The sequence below is a fragment of the Vicia villosa genome, linkage group LG1 (genome assembly GCF_029867415.1).
Source record: "Vicia villosa cultivar HV-30 ecotype Madison, WI linkage group LG1, Vvil1.0, whole genome shotgun sequence".
Taxonomy (NCBI): domain Eukaryota; kingdom Viridiplantae; phylum Streptophyta; class Magnoliopsida; order Fabales; family Fabaceae; genus Vicia; species Vicia villosa.
The window spans coordinates 64,306,351-64,319,038 of record NC_081180.1 but is presented as its reverse complement, the minus strand read 5'-3'; the positions used below and the strand labels follow the sequence as shown (position 1 = coordinate 64,319,038).

The 12,688-nt window shown below is 35.3% G+C and overlaps 2 protein-coding genes across 3 annotated transcripts; one reads left to right on the top strand and one right to left on the bottom strand.

The window, feature by feature from the left end:
• The first annotated feature begins 242 nt into the window (after nucleotides 1-242).
• LOC131639776 (uncharacterized) lies at nucleotides 243-5,651 on the top strand. 2 transcript variants are annotated; one of them, XM_058910240.1, is made up of 12 exons: nucleotides 536-673; nucleotides 756-934; nucleotides 1,018-1,043; nucleotides 1,145-1,240; nucleotides 1,407-1,548; nucleotides 1,627-1,827; nucleotides 2,024-2,155; nucleotides 2,260-2,388; nucleotides 2,854-3,266; nucleotides 3,423-3,639; nucleotides 3,738-3,928; nucleotides 4,522-5,651. In XM_058910240.1, exons 2-12 carry the CDS (start codon nucleotides 770-772, stop codon nucleotides 4,697-4,699), a joined length of 1,890 nt encoding a protein of 629 aa, XP_058766223.1. In that variant the 5' UTR covers nucleotides 536-673; nucleotides 756-769; the 3' UTR covers nucleotides 4,700-5,651. The 2 variants fall into 2 exon arrangements, with proteins under 2 accessions (XP_058766219.1, XP_058766223.1); XM_058910236.1 differs by having other exon boundaries at nucleotides 243-673; nucleotides 1,018-1,240; nucleotides 4,522-5,648.
• A 1,538-nt stretch (nucleotides 5,652-7,189) lies between these two features.
• LOC131639767 (uncharacterized) lies at nucleotides 7,190-11,119 on the bottom strand. The gene is made up of 2 exons (XM_058910232.1): nucleotides 10,707-11,119; nucleotides 7,190-10,591 (listed from the first exon to the last, which is right to left on the bottom strand). The coding sequence occupies exon 2, from the start codon at nucleotides 10,459-10,461 to the stop codon at nucleotides 7,657-7,659; it is 2,805 nt and encodes a 934-aa protein (XP_058766215.1). The 5' UTR covers nucleotides 10,462-10,591; nucleotides 10,707-11,119; the 3' UTR covers nucleotides 7,190-7,656.
• Nucleotides 11,120-12,688: the final 1,569 nt, after the last annotated feature.

The window sequence follows — 12,688 nt, the reverse complement described above, 5'->3', positions numbered from 1 at the left end:
AGAAAAATAAATAAAAGAATATTACTCCGACCTAATTTATAAGCAAAGATTCTCTTTTTAGATTCATTGAATAATGAATGTATCTAGTCTACGTAAAATACCAGATACATTCATTATTCAATAAACGTAAAAAAAAAAAGAATATTTGTTTATAAATAAGACCAGATATAAAAAAAAATTATTAGTATTTTAAATTGATAAGATAATAATAATAATAATAATAATTCATGATTAAACTCGAAAGTTCAAACAAATCATAGGGGTTCTTCTCCGCTAAAACCCTTTCCTCAACTCGGAAACCAAACCACAACTAATATACAGTCATGCACCTTCTATTCCGTTTCCCCGCCGTCACACGCCGCAACTACCTTCTACTCCGCCACTACAAAACGGCGAAGAAACCACCGTTACCTACAGCCACCCCTCCAAAAGCTCCAAAGAAGCCTCAGAACTTCAGCTTCCATGGAATAACATGGGAGGATCCTTACAGCTGGATGTCGAGCCTGAACGACAAGGTAGCGATGCGGCACATGGACGTTTACATGGAGCAAGAGGAGAAGTACACCGAGGCCGTAATGTCCGATTCAGAACGCATCGTTAACAAGCTTCACTTCGAAATGGCGTCTCGTGTTCCCTTCGAGCTTTCCACTCCTCCTCTTCGCTGGGGCCCTTGGTTTGTTCATCTTCTTGTTGATCAATATTGTCTTCTTGTTTTGCAAAGCTTGTTAGATTTTATTTGCTTTGTGTTTTGTTAGGCTGTACTATCGCCATGTTGAAGAAGGAAAACCTTACCCTGTGCTTTGCAGAAGATTGGCGAGCTTGCACGATGATTTCATTTCGCATAAATATCCTCCGGCCGGATTTGATTTTACTACAGGGAAGACAGTTGAGCAGAAGCTGGTTGATTATAATCAAGAGGCTGAGAGATTTGGAGGTAATGCATTTTAATTCAATGCAATTCTCATTTGATTTTCTTTGGGGGAATGCTGAATGTTGTTTTATTTGAATATTGTTTAGGTTATGCTTATGAGGAACTTTCTGAGGTTTCACCAAATCACCATTTTCTTGCATATACTATGTATGATAAAGACAATGGCTACTTCAAGTTATCTGTGAGAAATTTGAATTCGGGTTCCTTGTGCAGTAAGCCTCAAGCAGACCGTGTTTCAAATTTGGCTTGGGCTAAAGATGGCCAGGCGTTGCTTTATGTTGTAACAGATGAGAAAATGAGGCCATACCGGTGAGTGGAAGGAATAGAGTTACTATTCTATCGTTTCAATATTCTTACAATGAAATGTAAAAAAGTATTGTTCCATCTGATATCCCCAAATTGAAAGGGGAATAAATGAATTAAAATGGAATCCAGGTAATTTTTCTTCATCTCATCCTACCCCATGTTGCTGCAGGATCTATTACAGTCTTATTGGATCAACTGATGATGATGTTTTGCTTTTGGAAGAATCAGATGAAAATGTTCATATTAGTATAAGGCACACAAAAGACTTTAAATTTGTGACTGTGAATACATTATCTCCCACATCATCAAAGGTAAAAGATGTTTATTGTAAAAACTCCATCAAGTTAAGATCCTTCATATATTGCACAATATTTGTAACCAATTTTTAGGTCTTTCTAATAAATGCAGCTGATCCATTGTCTGGCTTGAAACTTGTTTGGGAGTGTGATGCTATAGTTCACTGTGTGATTGAACATCACCAAGGTTATCTTTATTTATTTACAAATGCTCCCAAAGGTGGGCAATCGGTTGATTATCATTATCTTCTTTGTAGTCCCGAGGACACTCATTCAAATCCAAGAAAATGGGAGGTAGTTCGGAACATCACTTTTTTCTGTTGTCATCTTTTTCATTTTTACTACTCCCTTACATTAAATGTAAATGACATGTTTACTTGTGATGGTGAGAAAATATCATTACAATCGCTTGTTTTTGTGTTTGTTCAGTTTACTTGGATATCACAGTCAGCTTTACCTTACATGTTATATTATACATCATAAACTGCAGGAGGTAATTGTCGATGACCCAAATTTGGTTATTGAGGATGTCGATTTTAGTGATAAATACTTGGCACTCATTGTAAGAGAAAATAAAAAATTCCAACTTTGTTCAGTTGGACTGCCATTGCCCTTCGGGAAGGTACTGAAAGGGACTTTGGTACAGCATGCTCTTATAGTTCTTGATGTAATTGTGGTTTATCATCTAATGGAAATATTGCTTATTCTGCCTTATTCTTGCGACAGGGGGCAGTTAAATTGAGGAAGCTTGACATGCAATTCTTGTCTCTACCAAAACATGTTTGTCAAATTTCACCTGGACCCAACTATGACTTCTTTTCATCAGTCACGCGCTTTATAATATCTTCTCCTGTGGTATGTTTTTTAATTGCTTATTCTTTTTTTGAGAATATGAAAAGGAAACAATATTTTGAAAGAAAAATTGTTTTGATTTAGCTCAAGAACAATGTTGCAGGATGAATTTCAAAATAGAACATCGGCAAACATTTAGATACAGAGACAATTTTCTTTATCCTCAGTTCCAGATTAGTTCGAGTCTCCAAAAAATAACTACATTATGTGTTTTGCCCGTATGCCCGACATGTTTGTTTTCTGTTTTCCAAGTTTCACCTGCCTGTTACTTTCGTCCTTTTTAGGTGTTTCTTGCTTTATAACAATTTGTGGTGTGCTCATTGTTACACAAGTATATGCCCATAGACATGATTATAAGATGCTTACTTTCTAACATTTGTTCTTGAGAGTACATTTTCTACTCACTCTCAACGTGGATGAAATATCCTATCATCAAATTTCAGTATGTGTACCTTAATTTTGTTGCAGATGCCTGATGCTGTGGTTGATTATGACCTAGCAACCTGTAGGTGGAACATCATTCAACAGCAAAATATGCTCCATGACAGGACACGAATATTATATGGTACAAATTCTTCAAGTGTAAGTGTGGAACCCTCAGATCCAAAGTATTCTAGTCCCGTGCATGCCAATTTGGAAGATGACCACTTATGGAATGACCTGTCTGAGTTTTACGCCTGTGAACAATATGCTGTACCTTCATTTGATGGGGTTCTGATTCCCTTGACTATTGTTTTTGCACGTGAAAATAAGCCAAACGATGAAAAACCTGGAATATTGCTTGGTCATGGAGCTTATGGTGAGTTACTCGACAAACGGTGGCGCAGTGAATTTAAAAGCCTTCTGGACCGTGGTTGGGTCATAGCCTATGCTGATGTTAGGTAGGCTTCATAGTATTTGGTGTCCATGTACCCAATACATATTCTTATGGATATAATTTCTTATTTGTTTCTTAGTAACTGAAAACTTTCCAAATAAATTTATATTTTTCTTAAGCCTGATCTCTTATCTTTGATTGTTTGGGTGTTCCAATTTAGAGGTGGAGGTGGTTATGGCAAGAAATGGCATCACGATGGAAGACGAACAAAGAAACATAATTCAATCAATGACTATATTTCTTGTGCCAAATTTCTCATAGAAAAAGATATTGTGAATGAAAACAAATTGGCTGCTTGGGGATATAGTGCTGGAGGGCTTTTGGTTGCTGCAGCTATTAATCGTTTTCCAGATTTATTTCGTGCCGCAGTCTTAAAGGTTACCCAGACTGTGCCTGTTTTTAAGATTGAATTTCTTAGGCTCTGTTTAAATGTGTTTATCCATATTTTCTTCTTTTGTATGGTGTTTTGTCGCAGGTTCCTTTTTTAGATGTAACCAACACTCTTCTGTATCCCATCTTACCACTTGTAGCTGATGATTATGAAGAGTTTGGCTACCCCGGGGACCTCGATGATTTTCTTGCAATTCGAGAATATTCTCCTTATGACAATGTTCAAAAGGATGTTCTTTATCCATCGGTATTAGTATCCTCGTCTTTCAATACACGGTAAGTTCTTGATGTTTATCGATATGGTTGATTTGTACAGTAGAAATAAGAATGTTATGTGACCACTGATGATAAAGAATGGCAACCATGTTTATCTAGTTTTCTTTTAAGGTAAATGACCATAAAATTTGCGATAAGTGTCTATGAGCTGCATCCTCTTCAAATATTTGATGAGAAGCTTTTGCCACTTTAAGTTTTATTTTGTTTGAAAAACAGTATCTTGAAATTGAATTTTGTCATTTGCTCAGATTAGACGCCCTCTGTAGTCTGTAAGCCTTTGATTTCATACAATGCAGACTCTTAAGCTTCTTCATATGCTAACAAATACATCTACTAACTACAAAGAAGAATTGAGGCATTTTTGGCAGAATTGTAAAAACAGTGGAAGGGAATAAAATCAAATGAGAGTGAAATGGTAGGTAGTGGAAGACAGAGAGGTTAAACTTGAATATGTGTGGATTAATCCCCATCCAAAGCTTCCTATTGCCGCCCAAAGATTGTTGTCTGTATCTTAGCTGTCTTTGCGTAATTAGGCATAACATGTCTTACTTTACATGCGATATTTATTTTTGACTTTTTGCTTTGTGACTCAGATTTGGGGTGTGGGAAGCAGCAAAATGGGTAGCACGAGTTCGCGATCTTTCAATATATGACCCAAAACGGCCAATATTGCTGAATTTGACCACTGATATAGTGGAGGAAAACCGTTATTTACAGTCCAAGGAATCAGCATTAGAGGTTGCTTTTCTTATTAAGACAATGGAATCCTAGATATGAGAACTAATCATTTGTTCAATCTGAAAGGTAGTTGGCACTGGTGCGATGTCTCCCTCCGGCAACCCATTGTAAAAATCGAGATTGTATTTCTTGATGAACTAAGATCCAATCATGTGCTCCGCATGGGAAATGCTTGCTATCCAATATTCTTTTCCCATTGGTTGCACGCTTAGCTCTCAAGCCTGCTATAACAACCAACAGAATTAGCACAAACAAAATCTTAGTCACTTTCTTGTAAGAATTTGAAGTTCCTCATTTATAAATGCCACTGCCTGTATCAATAATGCACAGTGCAAATTTGGTCTTAATGGTGTGTATATGTGTAAGCTTATGACAGATGTTTATTTTCCCCATATGAATGTATTCATAAAATCTTCCAAATTGCAATTGCATACACATAAATGTTTAACTGCATTAATTATTTTTTTATGAACATACTTTTACTAGTATATAAATTATCAATATATTTGCAGGTGAAGGTAGTTAATTTATTATAGCTACAAAAGTGGAAATTCAGATACCAAAACCAATAATGGGGAGTGGCCCCTTCTTACTCTTGGAGCAACACAACACAACAAACAAAAGCAACAGTCTGTATATCTCTCCATCTACTTTCCTTTTACCATTAAAGAAAGTATTTCTCTTTCATCCAATTTTGCCTCACAAATCCTAATACTTGATTCCTTTTCATCACGTCCCACGAGTTGGCGTTTAAGTACATGTCCAACACGCCAATCCAACATTTTGTTTCTTTCCAATGGCAAAGCAGAGCTTAGTGATTTGTCAACTGCTAGATGGAAAAGTAGCATTAAAATATCCCACCCAACAACACTTCCTTTGTCGAACATAACTTAGTGGTTGAGGTCAAACAATGATTGTTACCCTTTATAACAAAAATATAATCATTCATTTAACTTATAGCCTTGGTTGAGGTGCCATTTTGGGATCGCACTATTCTACCCTGCCCTTATGAGCCTTGCTGTAGTCTCAACTAGTAGGATAATTGACTCAATTATCTAATTCACACGGATTAAAAAATTTTGAAGTCTTGTGAAATCAGCAGCTCAATTAATAACTGTGTAAGAATATCAAGTGCAGGAGTTAGTCCATACAGAATTTTGTTCTGACTCTAAATGAGACCCCCGCCAGTGGACGGTGGGATTGGTCCTCTTGGATTAGTCGGTCGCAAGATCGGATATCAAGATTCAGAGTTGCGGGTTTGAACCCGCAACACCCCGTTTATTCATTTTAAGAAAAATAAATTTTAGCAAAAAAAAAAAATGTATAAGTGAAAGAGAAAAAAATACTAAAAGATATATTATTTTTGTTATAGATGTAAAGTGAACAATATTAAATTGAAATATAATACATATAGTATTAATTAGTAAACAACATTATCTCAGTCTCAACATGAATAATCTAATTTAGTTGACTAATTCATATAATTGAGAACATTTGTATTAATAAAAATAGAGGATAATAAATTTATTATGTACTGATACATTCATCTTAACCATAATACAAAATTTGAACATACTAAATTATTAGCCATATAATAGATAGTAGTTGAAGGAAAAATTGCTGTTGTATTGAAAATTAAAATATGTTATTTATTGAGACAGATATTTTTATAGGAAAATACTTAGATGACACAGCTATACCACCTAGATTTACACACAACCAATCACATTTTTTTATTAATTAAATAATAAAATTAAAATTATCTCTCTCCTCCATTATCACAACCACCCTCCATGTTGGCAATTAAAAACGAAATTAAATTTTAAATAAATTTAAATTCTCTCTCTTCTTATTGGTTGTTCCTAAATATATGAATTTAGGTCCGTGTCCATGCAAGAGTTGCTCATTTTTATAAATAGATAATTTATTTTGTAACTTTTGCAAGAAATAGAGTACAATTGAAAAAAGTTCTATTAAAAATGATCATTTAGTTAGGATGAGTTTGTTTCAAGAATTAAAATTATAATCCTAAAAATATTAATTTCGAAAACATTATTTTACCGGAAATTTAAATGTCATCTACGTGTTTGGTGAGTAATTTAATTTTCTAGAAATATTTATAAAACATATTTTATTTAAATTTTAAAATAAAAAATAAATAAATTAAAATATTTAAAAGTGAGAAGTTGTTAGTTCTTATTCTCATGAAAATATAAGATTTCCACCCTATAATATAGAAATAGAAAATGACAATTATGTGTAAAATAAATTTCTAAGAATAAAAAACTCATAATTTTTTAAAACTTAAAACAAATATTTGAATGAAAAATATTCCAAATTATATATAAATGGGCATTTAAAAATGATTATTCATTTAGATAGACATTTTTTTTTATACAAATGAGCCAGTTATCTTAGACCTTCAAGGGAGTTGAATTAAACATTTATTTCTACATTTTCGTAAAAAATATTTATTTCTATATTACTGAATAATTTACTCTATTTATTTATCGAGAGACCAAAACAGGTCAAATTCTAAGTTTATTTATGAACAAATTTTAAGTCAACAAAGAAAGCACCCAGTGAATAGTATCATAGACTATAGCATGAAAATGAACACTACCTTTTTACAAAAGTTGCTAAGCCTTTCTTATGCAACAGAGGCAAAGTATTAATCAGTAGAAGATCTAACTGATTCAATCTTTGCTTCAATACATCATGGCATCTCAATATGTAACAAAAATAAAGAGAAAAAAATAATAATTTTAAGCAACTTGAAACATAAATTAACAAATCCACCCGCTAGTCTTGTTTGTCAGGCTTTGATGCAGAGATAAGTATAGATTCATCTAGCAGCATATAAATTATCACCAATCCAATGGTCCTGCAGCTTTTAGCCAAAGCCCCCATTCAGCAACATCTCATAAATGATCTTCAATCTTCAGTTTCCAAAATTGAATAAAAGTCATCGGCAAGGCGACTATGCCATCTCACGTCTCCGAGCCTTCTTGAACAATAGGAAGGCCACATTCTCTGATAAATGCTGGGTTGAGAAACTTTGCCACAAATGCCCAGAATTTATATACATCCTCAAAATTCGTTAGAAATCCAAGTGAAGCAGTGACAACTTCAAGCCTTACAAAGCTACCTTTGCCATCACGCCGACCATTCTCCATAGGCTTGCAAAGAGTTGTGTCTTCAAGATTCAAAGTTCCACGATGCTGTCTTGAGCTATCATAAATCTGTATATGACTAAGAATACCAATGCCAAGAGAGATTCCTTCTTTTTCAGCTAGCTTTTGAACAATCTCAGGATTGATTAGCCCCCTACTTTTATCCTTGAGATTGAAAGCCACGGCTGCACCTCTTTCATACTTTATTTTTGGGCCATATATGTGAACAAGGTTTACCTTTTCATCTCCATCAGAAACAGATAACTTTAGTTGCAGTAGAGAAGTAACAAGCCAATTGATCAAAAACCGAAGTCTAAGCGTGGTTTTGTTAAGACCAAGCATATCAACATGATCAATGTTTCGACATACTATCTCAGGCTCTCTCCTGCCCCAATCCTGCCCATCACCATATTCTCCGTCACTACTGCCCTCTTCATCATCTAAGCTAGTAGCAGAAATGTCCCCTGTCTCCAAGGTCTCTCTCAGGTGTTCTTTATGATTGTCTTCGATGCTAAACGAAACTCTTCTTCCTCTGCTATGGTGTTCATCATCTTCCAAACCAAATAACCGACCACCACCATATCGATTCCCTTCTCTCCTACCCAACAGTCTAAATTCACCTTCAGTTTCCCTTCTTATGGCACTTTCTTTAACATCAGAGGCAGAGTCATTTTCCAGGCTTTGATGCCTAGTAAGAGATGCTGAATTAACAAGCCAAGACTCTCTCATAGCAACAGATCCATTCTGAACTGCTTCACTGGTTCCAGGTTCTTCCGTTATCTCACTGACATGCGAACGATCTGGCCCGTTTCCATTTACTGAATAACGATGAACTTCATCAACTTGCTCTTCTTCAGGGACCTTTTTGACACGATCTATTTCTTGTGACATTAAGACAGCAGCATCAAATGACAGCACGTTTTGTTCGTCATGAGAACCTAGGTTTACGCCTCTGTCATCATAAATAGGACTGCCATACATATTGGAAGATGGTTTTGGAGAATGTTGCTTCTGGTTCTTCCTCCCACTGAACCAGAATGGTGGAAGGGGAGAAGATATCTTCTGTTTATTTGATTGACCTACCTTGTCTGACCCCTGTGGACTCTGACCCAAATCAATCCAAAATGAGTTGTCAGAAGATTCATCCTCACTGAAGACAGGGCTCTTTATCACTTCTCCCACAGATATACTCTCCGTCTCTTCAAATATAGTGCTGGTTCCATCTCTTTCAGAACTGTCGTGATCCATTTCAGTCTCAAATACATCCCTGACTTGTGCAGACGTGTATGCACCAGAGAAGGCAGGCAACTGTGATCCCTGGCGAGGTTCAAAAGTCTTATCACCAGTCGCATTGAATTCGTCATCTTCAGTCCCAGCCAGTCTGTCTAAACCATCAACTGAGTCACTCAAATACACTGGAAACTCGGGCGTAATCTTTACCATTCCAGACCCCGTACTTCCAGATTGATTTTGAAGGCTTGCCATCACCGATTTTTTAATCAGTAGACAACCAAAACCTGTGGGATCATACCCAAATACCCTGTAAAACGATGTAATTATGAAATCTGGTCTGAAAAGCGACAAACCAAGCGAATCCATGTCTTTGGGGCCCAATGACCCAGCATCGAGCAAGACGTGCCAGTTGTTCTGCTGCGCCAAGGCCATCCACTGGTATGAATACTTAGCCCCAGTTACTCTGGACTGAACTGGGAATACAAAAAGACCCGTAGCTGAATCCTTCTTCCTCTTTTTCTTATTGGAAATCTGTTTTCTCAAATCAGTAGAGCAGAGTTTGAGAGTTGGCCATTTAAACCATGCACTGTGGACTTTGGCGCCCTTACCCCTAGCACACTGAGCCATCCAATTAACAGATTGGCTGTCATGGTCGAACATGGTCAACAGTTTTTTGTTTGTTTGGAAAGGGTACGATTCAGCCAACAATTTAAAAGCAGATCCTCTACTAACAGTAAAAACAAGGCCATATTCATTCTCAGGGATATTCAGATAGTCCATAATTCTAGCCTTTATATCATACTCAACAGTTCCTTTTTCAGCACCACCATAAAGCGCATGGTTACTCAAATTCGCAGTTATCTCAGACAAACTAAACGTACAAGACTCCCAATAATGAAGGGTCTGAACAAAAGAGAACAGTCCAAATCCACAATAATCAAGGCATACCTTAGGCGGCAAATGAGAATATTCATCCGACCTCAACTGATCAATTTTCTCCGACGAAACATACTTAGGATACATCTTAAGAAACTTTGAGAATGCTTCTTCGAGGCTAAGAATATCTTCCTCAGACTCGAAAATCCGCTCGGCCGCAAGTGAAGTGGCGCGAAGAAACTCGCGCTGCGCGTGCAGCCTGGCCAGCGATCTGGATCTCCCAAGGCTCTCATCCTGGTTCCCACCAGTATCAGGCTCCATATCATGCGATTTGGCGAGTGATCCATCTTCCGAAGCTTCCTCAAGAGCTTCCCTCAGCTTGTTTTCTTGCAGCTTCCGGAGCATTGACGGGTTCCTTTTAACATCCCCCATCGACTCAGCTTTCTTCCTGCCTTTCTTGTCCATGATCAAAGAAGCACAATGAGAAATGGGCTTCCACAGTGAAAGATGCATTGTAGCTTCCTCCAAAACTCACACAAACCAATTCAAGATAACAATAACAACAACAACAACAACCAAAAATGAAGCTTTACTGAAACACTTCATACAACACAACCAAGAGGATTCAATTCAACCCATCAATCTGCAACAAACAGAATTTCAATTCATTCACCAAAAGCCAAAGATGCAAGAATATAATGAATCTAGAATCAAAAAACAAGAATTCTGAAAGAGAAAATGAGAATCCCAAAACTCACCTCAAGAACCTTGAAGAAAGTCAAAAGCTGAAACCCTAGAAGCCAGATCCCAAAACTTGAAGTAATTTTTAATAGATTACGAAACCGCAAACTTGAATTAGTAGAAGAAACTCCCTCTCTCTCTTTCTCTCTCTAGTTTCTCTCTCTAGTTCGTTGCAGCATAATTAAAGCAACGCGTCCCACAACATCGAATTCTCGTTTCTGTGAAAGAAATAATAAAGTCTAAAACCAACACACACTGGTACCGTATCGTATCATACTATCTTCACTGTACCATTTCATCTTATGAATTTAAAATTCAAAACAAAAAAAAAAAGTAGAAAAAAGAAAAAGTAGAAAAAAAATTGAATTTGGATTAGAATAACATCGGTTCAACTGTATTCTACTGTCTCTGAAAAAACTGGATTGAGAAGGTTATGGACTCTTACGAAAGTTAAATTTGTTTTTTTGTGTAATTAAAAAAATTAATTTATAGTAATTTGTGGAGTATTTATTTAAGAATTTTGGTTTTGTGTGGGACCTAGAGGGTGAAGTCCTTAATGAAAAGTCAAATGAGAAGCTGGCTTGTAAAAGCTGTTATTGATATCCAACTTGGCCAACCAAAAAGTCCATGTTTCAAAGTCTAACTAGTTTTATTAATTATATTATTAAATAAGTAATTAAACTAAATTTAGTATTATATTTAATTATATAGAACGTTTTTATTCTGGTTTAATGATGTAATGATGTACTTTAGAGTTTTGTACTTATATAAAATTATGATTTTAATTAATACTCTCTCCGTCTAATAATATGTGTCATCTTTTCTATTTTTATTTATCTCAAATAATTTGTCCATATATCAATGTGATATTTATTATTTCTTTTCACTAACTTACCCTTATTTATTGTATTTTAATTCATTTAAATACTCCACTACCTATTATTAATAAGGTTATTTTAGTAAATTAGACTCATTTTATCATTGAAATCAACATAATTAACCATTTTCTTGAAAAGCGTGAAAATCTCAAAAAGAACACCTATTGTGAGACGGAGAGAGTATGATTTATCAATTAATTTGGTTTGAATCAAACTATTATAGTGAATTTTTGAGGACGAAAATATTTTAGATAGGGTAGAGTTGTAACGCCCCGATTTTATCTAAATTATTTTTTATTATTTGTTTATGTGAGGTCGTGCATTTATATACGATGATGGTATTTTGATGTGTATTGAAGTCTTTAGAGTGAGGTAGTTGTCTTAGAAATTAAGGTGTGGGAGGTGCATGAGAAATAGTGTAGAGATGGACGATGTTGTGAGTAACTAATTAGCAATATTAGTTAGTAATTATTAATATTATTAGTATTGTATTATAATAATAATAATTATTTTCTTTTAGTTGTATTAGATAATAATAATAATAAAATTATATAATAAGAGAATTAGGAAATTGGGAAGAGAGAACTGACAATACGTGAAATTGGAGAAAAGAGAGAAGGGGAGGCTAGGGCTCATGAGAAGAGGAAAATTTCCATGGCTAAGCTTACGGATTTTGCAAGAACTCTAAGGTACGGATGAGGATTCTAACACTATAAGGAATTATATGATGATGGATTATGGTAGAGATAGGATTCATAATTGTATGTTCTTGTATGCTTGAAATTGAGATTTTTGTGTGTATGTTTGATGATGATTGTGTGTTGAATTTCTTGATATTGATGGAATTGTTGTTGATTGATGATGTATGAAGATTGGGTGAAGTTTGTGTCTAAAATTTTGTAGAATAAAACCTGTTTTTGATGTTAAATGTATGGTTTCTGGGGTTTTAAATTTCGTAGCAGAAAAATGGGTGATTTTTGACTCTGCAACAGTGGGAACCCGGGTACCCAGTTATGGTAACCTGTTACCACGTGATATTTTGAATTTCATGGCTACTGGTTCAGTTGGTAACTCGTTACCACTAAAATCGACAGTTTTTGAAAAACTTTGAAAATCATAAC

Coding starts and splice junctions, on each gene's coding strand:
- LOC131639776 (XM_058910236.1), top strand. CDS start 324: ATGCACCTTCTATTCCGTTTCCCCGCCGTCACACGCCGCAACTACCTT. Junction 3,640..3,737: donor TTCGTGCCGCAGTCTTAAAG/GTTACCCAGACT, acceptor GTTTTGTCGCAG/GTTCCTTTTTTAGATGTAAC. Junction 3,929..4,521: donor TCCTCGTCTTTCAATACACG/GTAAGTTCTTGA, acceptor TTTGTGACTCAG/ATTTGGGGTGTGGGAAGCAG.
- LOC131639767 (XM_058910232.1), bottom strand. CDS start 10,461: ATGCATCTTTCACTGTGGAAGCCCATTTCTCATTGTGCTTCTTTGATC.